At 43.0% G+C, this 17,876-nt stretch overlaps 1 protein-coding gene across 4 annotated transcripts in view; it reads left to right on the forward strand.

Annotated features, from left to right (window-relative positions):
• The window catches only part of LOC126272769 (1-acylglycerol-3-phosphate O-acyltransferase ABHD5-like), a 111,393-nt gene that overhangs the window by 53,513 nt on the left and 40,004 nt on the right, over positions 1 to 17,876 (forward strand). For all 4 annotated transcript variants that reach the window (XM_049975908.1, XM_049975910.1, XM_049975907.1 and 1 more), the window contains exon 7: positions 11,945 to 12,062. In XM_049975908.1, coding sequence (XP_049831865.1) covers positions 11,945 to 12,062 — 118 coding nt within the window. The remainder of the gene's footprint in view (positions 1 to 11,944; positions 12,063 to 17,876) is intronic.

Genomic DNA, 17,876 nt, shown 5'->3' on the forward strand with positions numbered 1-17,876 from the left:
TCAGGGCCGGTCTGCTGCGGACAATTTGGTGCGGCTGGAATCTGCTATCCGTACGGCCTTTTCCCGCCGTCAGCATCTCGTTGCTGTATTTTTTGATCTGCGGAAGGCATATGACACAACATGGAGGCATCACATCCTTGCTACGTTGCGCGAGTGGGGTCTTCGTGGTCAGCTTCCAGCTTTTCTTCAAAACTTTTTATTGCGCCGCTCTTTCCGGGTGCAAGTCGGTGCCGCCTTTTTTCCAGGAAAATGGGGTCCCGCAGGTCTCGGTATTGAGCGTTTCCTTATTTCTAGTGGCCATTAATGGTCTGGCTGCAGCTGTGGGGTCGTCGGTGTCTCCTTTGTATGCCGACGACTTCTGCATCTCATTTAGCTCAACGACTACGGGAGTCGCCGAACGCAGGCTGCAAGCAGCCGTTCGCAAGGCGGCATCATGGGCTCTGACTCATGGATTTCAGTTCTCTGCGGCCAAGACTCGAGTTATGCACTTCTGCAGGCGTCGGACGGTCCACCCTCATCCGGAACTTTACCTCGACGGTCACCTACTTGAAATGGTGGACACTAGCCGCTTCTTAGGACTCGTCTTTGATGCCCGGCTCACATGGGTTCCTCATATTACTCAGCTGAAGCAAAAGTGCTGGCAGCACCCCAACGCCCTCCGCTGCCTGAGCCATGCGTCTTGGGGTGCAGATCGCAGCACGCTGTTGCGATTGCACAGAGCCCTTGTGCAGTCCAGGCTTGATTATGGGAGCCTGGCCTATGGGTCTGCATCGCCCTCAGTGTTGATGTTGTTGGACCCCATACACCACTGTGGGGTTCGGCTTGCAACTGGTGCTTTCCGTACGAGCCCCGTGGATAGTCTGCTGGTGGAGGCCGGGGTTCCCCCGCTGCGGATTCGCCGCCACCGACTGCTCGCCGACTATGCTGTCCACGTGCATTGCTCACCGGGCCATCCCAATCATCGCCTGCTTTTCCCTGCCAGGGTCCTCCCTCTGCCCGACCGGCAACCTAGGTCTGGGCTTTCCATTGCTGTCTGTGTCCAGTCCCTGCTGTCGGAACTGGGGTCGTTCCCTCTTCTGCCGCCCTTCCGGGCCTGTGCACCCACGCCTCCCTGGTGTATGACCCGTCCGTCCGTCCGCCTGGACTTGGCACAGGAACCCAAGGACTCGGTTCCGCATGTGGCCCTCCGTCACCGTTTTCTTGCGCTCGTCGCCTCATTTTCAGGCTGTGAGCCTGTCTACACTGATGGTTCCCTGGTGGATGGTCGTCCTGCCTACGCTTTTGCTCACGCTGCCCATGTTGAACAGCGCTCCTTGCCGGCTGGCTGCAGTATTTTTACTGCAGAGCTGGTGGCCATATTGCGCGCTCTTGAGCATATGCGTTCCTGCTCAGGTACGTCCATCGTCATCTGCAGTGACTCCCTGAGCAGCCTCCAGGCTATCGACCGCTGCTATACCTCTTCTCCTCTGGTATCCTTTATTCAGGAGTCTGTTTTTGCCATTACCCGCTCTGGTCGTTCGGTGGTCTTTGTTTGGACGCCAGGTCACGTTGGCATCCCGGGGAATGAACGTGTCGACAGGCTGGCCAAAGGGGCGGTCGACGCCCCCACTTTGGCGATCGGCCTCCCGGCTCGTGATTTGCAGCTGGCGTTGCACCGTAAGGTGCTTCAGATGTGGCGTGACGAGTGGCGTAGCCTGACTTCTCCGAATAAACTGCGGGCTGTCAAGGAGACGACCGATGTGTGGCAGTCCTCCCTGCGGGCTTCTCGCAGGGACTCTGTCATCCTGTGTCGGCTCCGCATCGGCCATACCTACCTGACGCACGGACATCTTTTGCGTCAGGAGGATCCCCCCCTGTGTCAGTATGGGTCCCCCACATTTTGTTGGAGTGTCCCCGCCTGCGCATCCTCCGGCAGACTTTTAATCTCCCGGGCACGTTGCCTTTGGTTTTATGCGACGATGCCTCCATGGCTGACGACGTTTTAAATTTTATCCGTGGTAGTCCTTTTTATGGTTCCATTTAGGGGGGACCTGTCCCTTTCCCTTTCTGTGTATCTTGTCCTCGAGTGTCTCATTGGTTGCAGATTTTAATGTGTGTATTCGGATGGTTGACTCTTTCCCAATTTTTGTACCCATGGTCAGTCAACCAGTCTCCGACCCTCTTATTTTCTTCCATTTCTTTCTGTCCAGTGTTCGTCTGTACTCTTCTTGTCTCTAGTGTTCGCTGACACATTGGTGGTCTTTCAGTGACTGGGGGGAGGGGCGTCTCCTCCCCCCTTGGGGTTTTACCTGTTCCGTAAATTTTGTTTCGCCGGTTTTTTGGAATGGGGGACTGATGACCTTAGCTGTTTAGTCCCCCTTAAACATCCCAACAACAACAACAATAAATCTTCTGTTTGGAAGTAAGTCTTATCTATGAGAGGAAGGGAGAGGAGAGAGAGAGTTGCTGGATTTGTGCAGTGCAGTTAGTCAAGGCGAGCGACAGTGAGAAGTCAGCCAAGACCTGTCATACTCGGTTATTGGCTTATCAGACTCTGGATAATAGACAAAGAGCTGGTATGTCCCCTAGCAGAGCATTATGGGGCTGGCCACAAGTGACTCGATTACCAGTTTAGCAGGTGAGTCCTAACCAGTCAAACACAGAGTGTTGCTATACTCTGTTGTTGACGTCCTACTGCCACCTTGGGGCACCACTCTTCAACCCTTACCCTACCCACAGTGTTTCTTCTTGTCAAGCCCTCATAGCACTCAGACTATGCCTAGCTGGATGTTTCAACTTGCTACATCCCCCAAAATTCCCTTACAACACTCCACTAAACACACAGCTGACCTCACACAGGGCTCACATCTCTTTTGTGAGTAAGTGCTTGGCCACCAGGTTGCCCCAGCCCTTACAATGTTACTTCTATTTCCTTGATGCAAGGCTATCCTTCCCTATTCTTTTTTCCTCTCTTCATTACCCTTGGATTGTCTTCTTGGCAATGATTGTGCTTGTGTCTGGTTTGTAATTTTGGACACTCATTTTATTCCCGTCTGACATTCTACAACTTTTTATTCTTAACTGTACGGTCCCCTTATTGGGTTTGACTTGCTATTCCTTTTCCAAATTTTACATTATTGTGGATCGCACAGGGAAGGTCACCCCGTGTGATGTATCTTCCACCTCTTCTGCCTTTTTTCTTTGCACCCTTCGTTTCTTGCAAAGGTACTATGTCCAAAATGCAGCATAGTAGCCATTGTGTTGTGGGGGAGGTCATTAAGTACTTGCACGGTTGTATTTTCCTGACCATGCAGGAATTGCAGTGTTGAAGCCTGAGCTGGAAACATCTCACGCAAGCCAAGGAGTATGTGCTCATCATGGCTGGCTGACAGGGCTCTGGGCAATGGTTTAGTGACCAGGTAAGCATTGCTGCAGTTGTATGGTATCTGGAGGGAGAGCCCCTATTTGGAGTGGGTGTTACCATAGCAGAAGATTCACGCATAAAGCTAATTCAGCTTTCTTCAGCTGGTGACCATGAGCCTGTGACGAATCACGCTGGGACAATTTTATTTCCCCATGTGTTTTGCCGCCCGACACATTAAAATTCATTTTTTTCATTTTGAACTAATTACCATTAACATACATGAATACAATGTACATTTTTCATAAAAGATAAAGGTTGGCCCTCAGTTTTAAAGAAGTACACCATATCTAATTTTGTGCTCAGTTTTATGTATGTAATTGATTTTCTAATTTATTTCAACTATTCCTAGTTAGTATCTTATAGGGCGAAATCAGTAATTGTTTTGTAACCTAAATTCTGTTGTTGACTTATAAACAAATATAAATTCTGTACTAATTATAAACATTTGGAAGACGAAATATTAGTAATCTTAAAGTATCTATTTAGCTCAATTCGTAAACACATTAGCAAAGCCAGTCCTTAATTAATGCCCAAGTATTTGTCAGTTTTGTCAAAAGCATTGTTTGCATATAGATATTTCTTAATTTCATGATTTAAACAAATAATTTGGCCTAACTCATGCCCAGAATGGGCAGTTGTGGATGATCACTCCATGAAGGTAGTCCTTGGGAACATTCACCTTTCTGTGTCACCTGCACAAACCATCGCCCTCCACATTTGCAGTTTGCCCAGTTTTCAGGAAAGAACAGAAGGTCCAGGAATACAAATCTGTTAATCATCTGTTGTATATTGAGGCATGGAAGAAATATGAATGCCTACACCCTGTGGATGTAATGATCAGTTTTGCTAACATCACAACCTATCCCCCCCCTTTCCCCTCCGCCCCCACCCTCAACTGAACCTTCCCAAACCAGATGTTCCGCCACCCACTTCTCCCACAGTTCCTGCGGTACCTTCTTCGGGAACCACCTCACACATCTGGTCAGAGAAACATTCTCCTTCTTCGACATCTACCAGTGACAGGGGTCCTTCTCCAAATCCCTCTGTTCTTTCAACATCTATACTGAAGGCCTGACACCAAACAGTGGCTGAACAAGCCATGGCCTTTGGGTCCCAGAGCTGTCTGCTGTTCAACTGTCCCCATGCTCAATGCTGATAGACCCTTGAACGAATCTTGCCCACTAAAGGTTACGAAGGAAAAAAAGAAGAAGAAGAAGAAGAAGAAGAAGAAGAAGAAGAAGAAGAAGAATCGGGACAATGCTCCTCTATTGTCTCCGGAAGAGCCAGATCTCTCTACACATTTGGCTCCTGAGCCGATGTATGCGGATGTGTTTCCATCCTCACTGATGACAGGCTGTGAGGCTGTGATGCTGTGGCATGACCGGTCCTCCTGGGTTCTTCTCACCTAATCGGGGTCACCAGTCTCGTGATCATTCAGTGAAATTGTAATGGGTGCTGCTGTCATCTGCAGGAACTACAACACCTTATTTTCTCTTTTTCTGCAGTGTTCTTTGTTCTCCAAGAAACCTACTTCAGTAGTAACCATTTTCCAATGTTCTGTGGTTTTTGTGCATGTGATCAGAACTGTGCTGGTCCCAGGAGGGCATCTGGAGAGATCTGAACTTCAGTTCATACAGATGTTGTCAGTGAACTAGTTCCTCTTCGTACCTAGTCAACCTCAGTGATTACCATTTGCAACGTTATCTTCCTCCAGGCAAGCCATTTAGCTATGTTGACTTGACCACATTAATCAAACACCCCCCTCCTCCCCCCCATCCGCTCCCCCCCCCCCCCCCCCCCGCACCCCCCCACGTCACCTAACCCACCTTTTTTCCTGCTTGGGGACTTCTGAACACCACTCCCTGTGGGGAACTACCACTTCATCTGGTTTGGGCCCTCTAATGATCCTGATAGGATTTATCATGGATTTTACAAGTTTCGAGATAATGCGTCACCTGTTTATGAACACTGTACTCAGAGATTTTAGATACTGCAGGTAGTATCACTTTGTGATTTTGGGTTATTTGCGAATACTGGTTAAATTAATCTGTGGTTCCACTTAGTAGAGTGTGTATGACTAACAAGAGAAAGATTGAAGATGTCTGTGAGGGCTGCAATAATAGTATCGACAATGTTTTAATCATACCTACACTGTCCATCCAAAAAGTGCCAATATTGGTTTTATTCCTGATGGCTAAACAATGTGGGTGCAGTAACTACTGTGACAGTTTGAACTAACAACTGTAAACAACATTTGTACATTCAACCAATCCATTGTGAGCAAGCAATGTTAAGTAGTGGACATACAGCTATAGTGCATCAACGTTGTTGTATTGCAACGGAACAATGAACTGAACATGTCAAAATCAAGTATTCAGTATAGTCTCCAGAATGTTTTGATGAAGAGAAAAGTGTGTGCAAAGTTTGTCCTGCACACCATGTCACCTGAACAAAAACAGTGACACATGGACGTCTACTGCGACTTGATTGAAATTCAAAATGCAGACAATTCTTTCCTGCAAAAAAGTCATCATGGGTTTTGAGACTTGGTGTTAAAATATGAATGTACCAAAAACAAGAAAGTTCAGAATGGGCCTCTGACATTTCACTGAGACGAAAGAAGGTGAATGTGACACAGAAGTTGAATAACCTCCTAAAGAAGGACATTTCTCTTAGTTTCACTTGCTTGTATGAATGTTCTGTGTGTTGTACTCATGTGGGAAGAGACTGCGTAAACACCTTAAGCATTGAAACCACCATCTTAACGTTTCTGTTTTTTATTAATCAAGTCTTGAAACATTTTGGACTTACAAGGCATGATGACTTTGTCATTTACTGCCCCAGAATGGATTCTTGTGATTACTTTCTGTACTGGACATGTAGAAAAATGTTTTAAGAAAAATGCATTTGTCAAGAAATTGCCACATTGTGGCTGATAACTTATTACAAATTGAAAATTAACTGCTATTGGGAAAAAATCCTTCACTCAATCAGCAGAGGCTTGAAAAAGAATATCAGACTTTGCTTTTACTATGCTGAAGCTGTGCAGTATTTTCCGCAGTGCTGCAGAATTCATCACACTGCGTACAACAGACCTGGCATGGCTAGCTTTTGCGATTGTGGAAGGTGTGCTGCACTTCACTTCACTTTGCTTTGCTGCTAATTTCATATAGTTGAAAGGTTGGGTTTTGCTTGAAACGTCTGTGTGCAGAATCACATTTATTCATTATTTGGCATAGTTCTGTTGTCAGTTGTGGGTGAAGTCTCTATACGTGGAGAGAACGTTAGAGGCGCGTTTTTCATAGAATGCAATATACCTGCGACTAAATTCTCAGACTTGAGTATCTAATGCCATCTCATTGCTTTTATCCTGTCATGGAATATCTGAACAGTCATTTGTAGGGCATCATGTTAAATATTTTTAAGCCTCTATAGGTTACTGTGTGAGATTTTCCTCTTGTGGTCTGCACTGAGTACATTAAAACTGTAACACTGTGAGCAGAAAGTTCTGGAGGGGGGGAGGGGGGGGAGGGAGGGAGGGGGAGAGGGAGAGAGATTTTTTTTTGGGGGGGGGGGGAGATTACATATAGAGCTAGGTATAATCATACTATTATTTAGTACATATGTCTTTAAAAAAATATTAAATGTACGATGTATGTCCACAAAGTCTTCTTTTCTACACAGCTTCCGAAATTTTGTATGCAATTGTCATAGTGTGACACAAGTTTTTGTATGCTTTATTTATAGAAGGTTGCCACCTGTGTATTCAACCATGTGGTAACATATTCTTTCAGTTCGTCGTCATAGTTGAAGTGTTGACCACCGAGGACAGATTTTTGTTATAAGAAGAGATGAAAGTCGCTAGGAGCGAGGTCCGGGCTATGAGGAGGATGATCAAACACGGCCCAGTGAAATTCCTGTAAGACAGGGACAGCCAAGGACGCGGCACGCGTGCCGAAGTTTCACACGCATGCGGGTCGCTCCCTTCTGACTTCACACGTCCCCCACTACCATACCAGCTGACTGCACATGCATGCGTGGAACTACGAACACACCACATGCGACAGTGCATTCGCGTAAGGACCACCGCCCTGCTAGCATGTGTCTTAGTTTCATATTACGACATTTGATAATATTAAGCTCTGTACAAGATATAATGTTGAGCAATACTGAATCTTTGTTGGCTGTTCATACACCCACAGAAAAATAACAATAACTCTGGGTTTGAAACTGCATTACACCAACAACATCGTGCTTCTCACATCGTCACTCGTAAAATTCTTAAAACATTTAAGCTGAGATATAGACTACAGCATGCAGTATGATGTGGAATAAGTGATTCCAACTACATGTGAAACAAGCAAATTTTATATTCTGGAACTACTGTACAAAATTTTCAATAACTACAATTCTCAACAAAACATATGACAAATACAACAAAATTATCACTATTAATTTAATTATTTTTGGTTCACTGTAGACATAATAAAGTACAATCCGGCACAAACTGACGGTACTCGGACAAACATAGACAGTTTCTCATATTTTTGTCACTCAGATTGCCACGTAATCCTGACTGATTTAGTTTCATAATCGAAATAAACCTCTCGCACACGTATGTCGATCCAAACACTGATATAACTTTTGCAGCCTCATTGTGGAGACGTAGGAACTCTTCCCGAGGGAAACCTTCGTAAAATCCCTGGACAGTTTATACGTAAAAAAATTTTTCCCTTAAATGGGAATTACACTGCAGATCGATCAATTCCATTTGCAAATGCAATGGAGCACTTTCAACTGAAACGGCAAAGGGTCTAGAAAATAGTTCAAAAACAGATGACAGTTCAAAAACAGACTGACAGTGTGCTGAAAACGTTTAGAAAATTGTGCCTGTAGTTCCACCAACACAGAAACGAATTCGTCAGAAGTTGCGTTCTCTCTGACTTTAGAGAGCATAGGGCAATGGGCGATATTCATTTTCATGAGTTGTTCCTTCCACAATTCGAGTTTATTATTAAATGCATCCACTTTTTTCATCAGATCAGAAATAAGCTGCTACTCACCTTGCAAAGTCTTATTGAGAGCGTTCAAGTGTGCAGTCAGATCAACTAAAAAGGTTAGGTCTGCAATCAATTTTGGATCTTCTAATTTTGGCTCTGCCTTTCCTTTTTCCTTCAGGAACTCAACAATAGGGAGTCTTAAATTGAAAAATCTTTTGAGGCATGATCCTCGACTTAACCAACATATTTCCCAGTGGTACATAACATCTCCGTACTCTTCGTTCAGTTCCATGAGAAACGGTTGAAACTGATGGTGTACTAAGCCATGCGACTTCAAAAAATGTACTATAGTGACTATCAACTTCATCACATGCTCCAAATTTGCATACTTACCACAAAGAGCTTCTTGGTGTACAAAACAATGGATTCCGTACAAATCTTCTGTCGATTGTCCTCGTTTCTTACGCAACAATGCTGCAAGCCCATTTTGAGCACCTCGAAATGTTGGCACTCCATCCGTGGTGACTGAAACTAACATTTTCCAATTCAGGCCAACAGTTTCGACTGCCTCTTCAAATGCTTTCAGCAAGTCGGTACCCCTCATTGTGTGTTTCATTGGTACTAAATCTAACAGTTCTTCCGTCACCTGCGAATTTGTGTCGACTCCATGAACATAAATCGCTAGTTGTGCGGTGTCCGAAATGTCGGTCAACTCGTCCAAAGCAATCGAGATTGCAATAAACTTGCAGGCACTATCAATTAACTGCCTGTAGACATCCACTGCCATACCAGCTATGCGGCGAGCTATTGTCTGTCTGGAAAGACTAATTTCACTAAACTTCTTTACTTCCAGTGGCGTCAAGAGTTCCGCCGCCTCAAGAATACACTCCTCGATGAAATCACCATCACTGAAAGGCTTATTCGCTCTTGCAATGTTGAGCGCTATTTTTTAGCTTGCTCTTAAAGACAGGTCGCTACGTTTGGTTGCAGGCTAAAAAAAGGAAACAAATATTGAGTGAACTCTAAACTCGAATTCTAACGACAAATGTGTACAAATTCAAACATCAGAAACTCAAAGATTTGTAAGTGGTACTCGCATTCGGTCCGTCTCGCTGCATAACACTATGTCGTCTTAATTCCACCAACTTGTTTGATCTATCAACCCAACTAAATCATTAAGTTCTTTGTGTGTGGTGTTACAATGCCGTTCTATTGCAAGTTTGCGGTGCCCGGCGAGTATGCGACTGCATAATAGACATTGAGAATTTTCATCCTTCTCTTCGAAAAAATATTGCAATTCCCATTCAGCTCTGAAAGCTTGTGACGTTGTGTCACTACCCAGCCTCTTTGTGAGCGTGTCTTCCATTGCAACAACCACTGTACAGTACTTATAAACTTCCTACGAATTGCTAACAAATAGCGAGGAATAAACATGTCTGCCACTACGAATCAACTAATGCACCCTATGCCGGATGAAAAGATGTCGCATTGCACAGCTAGTCTAATGTCGCGCCGTGCCGTGAAAGACCGAGGAAAGCTGAATAGTGGCGAGGTGGACCAAGCCCTGGACGGCACGTGTGCAGCACATCTGTACACGCGTGCAGTTTGGCATGCCATGGCTGTCCCTGTTGTAAGAGTTGTTTGGTCACATTTGCCATGTGAAGTTGGACATTATCGTGGGAAAAAAAACACCTTTTGACAGTAATCCTCGGTGCTTGTTCTGTATTGCATGGCGGAATTTCTTAATGGTCTCACAGTAACCATGTGCGTTGATTGTTTGGCCCCATGATAAGAAATCAATCAGCAAAATCCCTTTTCTGTCCCAAAAAATGGTGCACATGACTTTTTGAGGTGTCAGGATTTGCCTAGGCTTAACCTTCGTTGGGGATGAAGTGTGCCTCCATTCCATTGATTGCAGTTTTGTTTCAGAGGTGTCATACTATACCCAAGTTTCATCCCCCATGACTATCTGAGAAAGAAAACCACCACCTTCTTCATTGTAGCATGTCAAAAACTGAAGTGCACTGCCCGTGCATTGTTTATTGTGTTGTTCAGTAAGAATTTTGGGTACCCAATGTGAGCAAAGTTTTTGAAATTCCAGTAACAATTTCATGAATTAATGATCATGAGATTTGCAGAACTTCCATAGCAAGGGCACTAAGTGTAAACTTACGGTTGTGCTTAATCTTCTCCTCAATTGTGTGAACCAGTTCATCAGTAACCACAGACGGGCGTCCACTTTGTTCTTCATCATGCACTTGACTACGTCCTCCTTTGAACAGTCTGACCCACCTTCTAACCACTGAATCACTCATAGCATTTTGTCCGTAAACCTCGCAGATTTGCCGATGCATTTCCTTTGGTTTAACTTTCTTTGCATTTAGAAAACGAATCACAAATCTGATTTCACATGCGGCGGCATTTTCAGTTACGGCTGACATTATAAAGAAGCACCACAAAGCCCACATCGGCAGCAGCGATCTGGAAATGGCGCACATGTCTTCTCCTTTAGTCGGCGTAACCGCCGCGCATGCTCGGAACTGTGATTGTAGTGCTGCTGCAGATGGTAATAGAAACGGAACTTACTTTGTGGATGACCCTAATATTTTAAGTGGCAACAGTACACACACACATCAAAGACTGTTGTGATTGGCAAGCTTTTGGAGCCAGTGGCTCCATCTTCAGGCAGAAGGGGAAGGGGAAGGAAGAAGAGTGAAGGAAAAAGACTGGAGACATCTAGAAAAAGTCCCCAACAATCGGTCTTTTCTTCTCATCCCATATGGTAAGTCTCCCCTGACCCGCAGTTCTGGGTGACTTTCCCAAAATCTACCCCTTTTCTTCGGCCTCTCCAGTCCTTTTCTTCACCCTTCACCATTCACCCTTCCCCTTCAACCCTAAGAAGGAGCAACTGGCTCCGAAAGCTCGCCAATCACAACAGTCTTTTACGTGTGCGTTCTGCTGCTGCATGGTGAGTAGATGTTTTAATTATCCGATTAAATAATTTCATCAATAATTAATGGCTTTTGTTGTTATAAGTGTATTTTAACGTTTACATAAAAGACTAATTTGTAAACTGGTGCCATATTGCTATACTCCTTAGATTCTCTCCACATCATAATGAGAGGTTGCAGCCATGATCCATGGACTATGCTATAAATAACTAGCAGGGGCTTACAATCTCAAGTATTATGAAATTTCAGAATTTGAATACACCATCTGGTATTAAAGATGTTAAAATTTGTTTGAACACTATATATTAAGCTTATCATATTGAATAGGTCTGAATAAGAAGATAACTGTTTGCAAAACTAATTCTTGGTCAAGTGAATGGATACAAACATCATTAGCGCAATATTATGATAAAATAGCTTGTTTTGTTTGCACTTTTATGAGAAATATCTGATTTCAGATACAGGTCCAGTGATGAGTATTGGTAAATACATGGTTGTTTAACTGTTTTAAATTTAAATGCCACTGTGTAAATGTAATGGAGTTATAGCTCTCAATTTGGTTTTGCAATAAGAATTAATAATCATTTCAGGTCAGTGGCTAATTGAAAAGGCAAGACCAGATATTACGAGAAAATTTGAAACAGCCCTCTCAGATGACGTCAAATTGATCCCTCAGTACATTTACCAATGCAATGCTCAATATCCTACGTAAGTAGTGTAGCATGCAATGTCATGCATTTGTAGTATTACTGTTGTTTACCAGGTAACAGCACTGGCTGAAAATAAGGTGAATATATAATTTGTGGAAACTATCTGAACTAATATTCTTTGCAAGGAAAAAGAAGAAATAGAAATTACCTTCATAAAGTCAACTAATACAAAAGAATCAATTGACTATGCAGTCTTACTTTAATTCCGACAACCATATTTAGCTTTACCATTGCTTCCTTGCAATCATTATACTGAATTCTATAGTAGCTCTTCAAAATGGACGTTATTGACTTTCTTTTGTGTTTTTGTTGCCCGTGGAATGTTAAGTCCCAATCTTCCTTTCTTTTGTGGAATGTAGTGTGTACATGATGCCAAACATTAGGCTATGAGCAGCGGACAAGCATTTAATGAAGTCAAAAAATCGTAGTTTTTGGTCAATAGTTCAATTTCAGACATCCAGGTTGCTACTTTGGAACAACGGAACTTGTGACGTTCGCCTGCTTTATTTCTTCGGTGATAGTCCTCGATGTCAGTGTACTGCATTGTTATACTAGCTGAAAAATGAGGCGGTGGAATTTCAACATTAACTACTGTAAGTGATGTAGCTGACAGTTGCACAATTGCATTTCACAGTTCTTTACTGTCACTGTTGACAACTACCCCAATATTACACAAATATATGGCAAGTTCACTATTGGTAAACGTTGATAAGCCTCATTAATAGGTTGCAGGCAACATCAGCATACTGCTACAATAGTTTGCTATTGAACATCTATGAGCAGTAGAAAACCTAACCACACATTTCACAGTTTAAATTTACGTGTACATATACATGTGCATTTTCAGTTACACCATCAGAGAGAGAGAGAGAGAGCACCGCTAGTTCCTGCTGTGAATAAGGTAAGTACACCATTTGTTTATTACATATCTTTATGAGTTTCAAACAGGATCGAGTTCAGAAATGGATAGGCACTGTGATTGCTGTGTACAGATGCGAGCTGAGTTTGTGACCCTTCGCTCACAGCTCCAGGCAGTGTTGGCTTATATTACACAGCTTGAGGCTGCTGCCAAGAGTCATAACTGTGGAGGGTCGAACGTGGGGATGCAAGGGACATTGAGCGTGACCCACGTGTCCCCCGATCGATACACTGCTGTGCCCGCCCTGAGTACTGCCTGTGCTGAAGTTGACCCCTCACCCGCAATCAAGTGGGAGACCATTCCAAAGTCCGGCAGGCAGTGAAAGACTTTCTGTGGGGCCGATCGTAGGGCCTCCCTGGTTCATTTGATGAACAGGTTTTGGGCGTTATCTGTGGCTGACGTAAGTCTCTGAGCCAGATGCAGTCGTCCACCCTGTTCCAGAAGAAGCTTTTCGGCCCACAGGGTTTGGACGTTCACAGAGGGTGGGTTTGCTGGTAGTTGCAAGCTCCAATGTTAGGCATGTAATGGGGCTCCATAGGAACATGGCTGCCGAGGGAGGGAACAAAGCCATTGTGGATACTGGGGGGAAGTCATTCCAGATGTGGAAAGGGTGCTTTCAGATGCCATGAAGAGTACAGGGTGCAACCAACTGCAGGTGGTGGCCTATGTCGGTATCAATGACGTGTGTTGCTTTGGATCGGAGGAGATTCTCCCTGGTTTTGGGTGGCTAGCGGAAATGGTAAAGACTGACAGTCTTGCTTCTGAGATTAAGGCGGAGCTCGCCATCTGCAGCATCGTTGATAGAACCGACTTCGGTCCCTTGGTGCAGAGCTGAATGGAGGGTCTGAATCAGAGGCTCAGGCAGTTCTGTGACTGTGTAGGCTGCAGATTTCTTGACTTGTGCAGTCAGGTGGTGGGTTTCCGGGTTCCGCTTAAAAGGTCAGGCGTCCACTAAACACAGGAGACGACTACAAGGGTAGTGGGGCCTGTGTGGAAGGGACTGGGCAGTTTTTTAGATTAGGGGGTCCCAGAAAACCACAGAAACGGCATCCGTCTAAAAGGGGGTGGGTAAAACACAGTAAGGTAGTTGTAGAAACAATCAGCATTTTAGTTGGAAATTGTCGTAGCTGTGTTGGGAGAGAAACAGAGCTCCAAGCCCTAATAGAAAGCACTGAAGCTTAAGCAGTTATAGGTACAGAAAGCTGGCTAAAGCCGGAAATAAGTTCAGCCGAAATTTTTTCAAACGATCTTACAGTGTTCAGAAAGGATAGGTTAAATACAGTTGATGGTGGAGTATTTATTGTTGTGAGAGGTAGTTTGCCTTGTAACGAAATTGAAGTAGATAGTTCATGTGAAATGGTATGGGTTGAGGTTATTCTTGACAATCAGACTAAACTATTAATTGGGTCGTCTTACTGACCCCCCGACTATGAAGATATAGTTGCTGAACAGTTCAAAGAAAACTTGAGTCTCATTTCAAATAGGTACCCCACTCATACAATTATAGTCAGTGCCAACTTCAATCTACCCTCGATATGCTGGGAAAATTATACATTTTAAGCCTGCGGCAGGCATAGAACATCACCCAAAATTGTACTGAATGCTTTCTCAGAAAATTATTTTGAACAATTAGTTCATGAGCCCACTCGAAGTGTAAATGGTTGTGAAAGCATATTTAATCTCTCAGCAACAAATAATCCTGGACAAATAGGGAGTATCATGACGAATACAGGGATTAGCGACCACAAGGCAGTTGCGGCTAGGCTGAATACCATAAGGCCCACAACCATCAAAAAGAAAAGAAAAGTACATCTATTTAAAGAAGTTGATAAAAATGCTCTTAACGCCTTTTTAAGACAGTTTCCATTCCTTCTGATCTGATCATGTAAGCATAGAAAATATGTGGAATGATTTCAAAGAGATAGTATCGATGGCAATTGAGAGATATATACCACATAAATTAATAAGTCATGGTACTAATCCGCCATGGTACAAAAAATGGACGCTCTTGCAGAAGCAACGAAAAAAGCATGGCAAACTTAAAAGAACAAAAAATCCAAAGATTGGCAAAGTTTTGCAGAAGTTTGAAATATAGCGTGTGCTTCAATGCAAATGAAACTCTGTCAGGGAATCTGGCAGAAAACCTAAAGAGATTCTGATCATATATAAAGCACACCAGTGGCAAGACGCAATCAATACCTTCACTGTGCGATAACAATGGTGAAATCGCTGATGACAATGCCACCAAAGCAGAGTTATTAAACACGGTTTTCCAAAACTTCCTCACCAAAGAAGACAAAGTAAATATCCCGAATTCCAATCAAGAACAATTGCAAAGATGAGAAATAAAGAAGTAGATATCCTTCGTGTAGCGAAGCAGCTTAAATTGCTTAATAAGGCAAGGCTTCCAGTGCAGATACTATAGCGGTCAGGTTCCTTTCAGGCTATGCAGATGCAATAGTTCCATATTTAGAAATTATATATAACCGCTTGCTCATAGAAAGTTCATCAAGTCACACCGATACCCAAGAAGGGAAATAGGAGTAATCCGCTGAATTACAGGTCCATATCGCTAACGTTGATTTGCAGTAGGGTTTTGGAACATATACTGTATTCCAAAATTATGAAGTATCTCGAAGTAAATGATTTACTGACATGTAGTCAGCAAGGATGCAGAAAATATTGTTTTTGGGGAACACGACTAGCTCTTTATACTCGTGAAGTAATGAGTGCTATTGACAGGGGATGTCAAATTGACTCCATATTTTAGATTTTCGGAAGGCTTTCAACACCGTTCCTCACAAGTGTCCAAACTGCTTGCCTATGGAATATCGCGTCAGTTGTGCGACTGGATTCGTGATTTCCTGTCAAAAAGATCACAGTTCATAAAAATAGATGGAAAGTCATTGAGTAAAATGGAAATAATATCCGGCGTTCCCCAAGGAAGTGTTATAGGCCCTCTATTGTTCCTGATCTTTGTTAATGGCATAGGAGACAATCTGAGTAGCCCTCTTAAATTATTTGCAGATGATGCTGTCATTTACCATCTTGTACAGTCATCAGATGACCAAAATGAATTGCAAAATGATTTAGACAAAATATCTGTGTGGTGCGAAAAGTGGTAATTGACCCTGAATAAAGAAAACTATGAAGCTATCCAATGAGTACTAAAAGAAATCTGCTAAATTTCGATTACGCTATAAGTAACATAAATATTAAGGCTGTAAATTCAACTAAATACTTGAGGATTACAGTTGCAAATAACCTAAATGGGAACGATTACATAGATGATGTTGTGCGTAGAGCAAACCAAAGACTGCAATTCATTGGCAGAATACGTAGATGGTGCAACAGATCTACTAAAGAGGCTGCTTACACTACATTTGTCCATCCTATTCTGGAGTATTGCTGTGCGAATTGGGATTCGTATCAGGTGAGGCTGACGGATGATATTGAAAAAGTTCAAAGAAGGGCAGCTCGTTTTGTATTATCGCAAAACAGTGGAGATAGTTCCACAGACATGATACGTGAATTGGAGTGGCAGTCAAGAAAACAAAGGCTTTTATTGTTGTGATGGGATTTCCTCATGAAATTTCAATTACCAGTTTTCTCCTCCCATTGCAAAAACATTGTTGGCACCCACCTACATAGGGAGAAATGATCATCACAATAAAATAAGAGAAATCAGGGCTCACACAGAAAAATTTAAGTGCTCGTTTCTCCCGTTCGCCGTCCAGGAGTTGAATGGTTGAGAGAAAGCTTGAAGGTGATTCATTGAACCCTCTGCCAGGCACTTAATTGTGAATAGCATTGTAATCACATAAATGTAAAGTTCTTGCAGAATCATAGGGTACATGTGACTGTCTCATGACCAAAAATTGGTCCTTTATATATCCTCACAATAATAGGCACTGAAACTATACATTGTTCGATGTTTAAGTTACAGAAATTACAATTAAAACATAATTCATTCAATTATCTAAATACATCAAAAAATTCCTTCTTTTTAACAGTTCCTTCTGCCACATATTGGTTTAAATAATGTAATTAACAGATATAGTTACACAAACAATACTTTAGACAAAGCAGGTAATTATTTTGGTATTAATTAAGAGCTGGCTTTGTAATATGTTTTCGAATAGAGCCAAATAAATACTTTAAGTATCCTAGTAGTTCTTCTTCCAAATGTTTATAATTAGTACAGAATTTATATTTGTTTATAAGTCAACAATAGAATCTAAGTCATGAAACAATTACTGATATCACTCAATAATGATCTGTAGCAAAAGATATTAACTAGGAATGGTCAGAACAAATTAGGAAAGTAATTATATACACAAAACTAAGCACAAAATTATAATTGTAAGTCAGAAATGAAGATAAAATGAATTTAAGGGGCCAGATGGCAAAACGAGAGAAAGTAAAGAGATCCCAGTTTGCTTCATCACAAACTTTCTCTTTTATAAAAAGTTTCAAGTGTGTATCACCATATTTGGCACACAGATAGCAAACCAATGAATTTAAGCACTGTGTGTGTTAGAACAGCATGTTCCCATAGGAGGAGAGGTACCGGCAAAGATGATTTTTTAGGCCCTGCCATATAGGCTTCCCACATACCAGGTGTGTTGTGGAGGAGCAGTATTGACCGGTTTTGCAGGGCAGCCAACACATTAAGAACAAAAAAACAGTACTGAAGTCCCTGCCCAGTACGACAGGCGTGTTGTCAGAGTAGTATCGACCTGCTTTGATGTGTTTTGCAGGGGCTACAGGAGTGGATGGCTGCAGCTTGGTGATGGTTGAGATGGGGAGGGGAGTGGTTGGACAGAGGGGGGACCAAGAGAAGATGGATAGAGAGATAGAGAGAGAGGGGGCAGGAGGAGACAGTTAGGGGGA

Source organism: Schistocerca gregaria, chromosome 5 (genome assembly GCF_023897955.1).
Source record: "Schistocerca gregaria isolate iqSchGreg1 chromosome 5, iqSchGreg1.2, whole genome shotgun sequence".
Taxonomy (NCBI): Eukaryota; Metazoa; Arthropoda; class Insecta; order Orthoptera; family Acrididae; genus Schistocerca; species Schistocerca gregaria.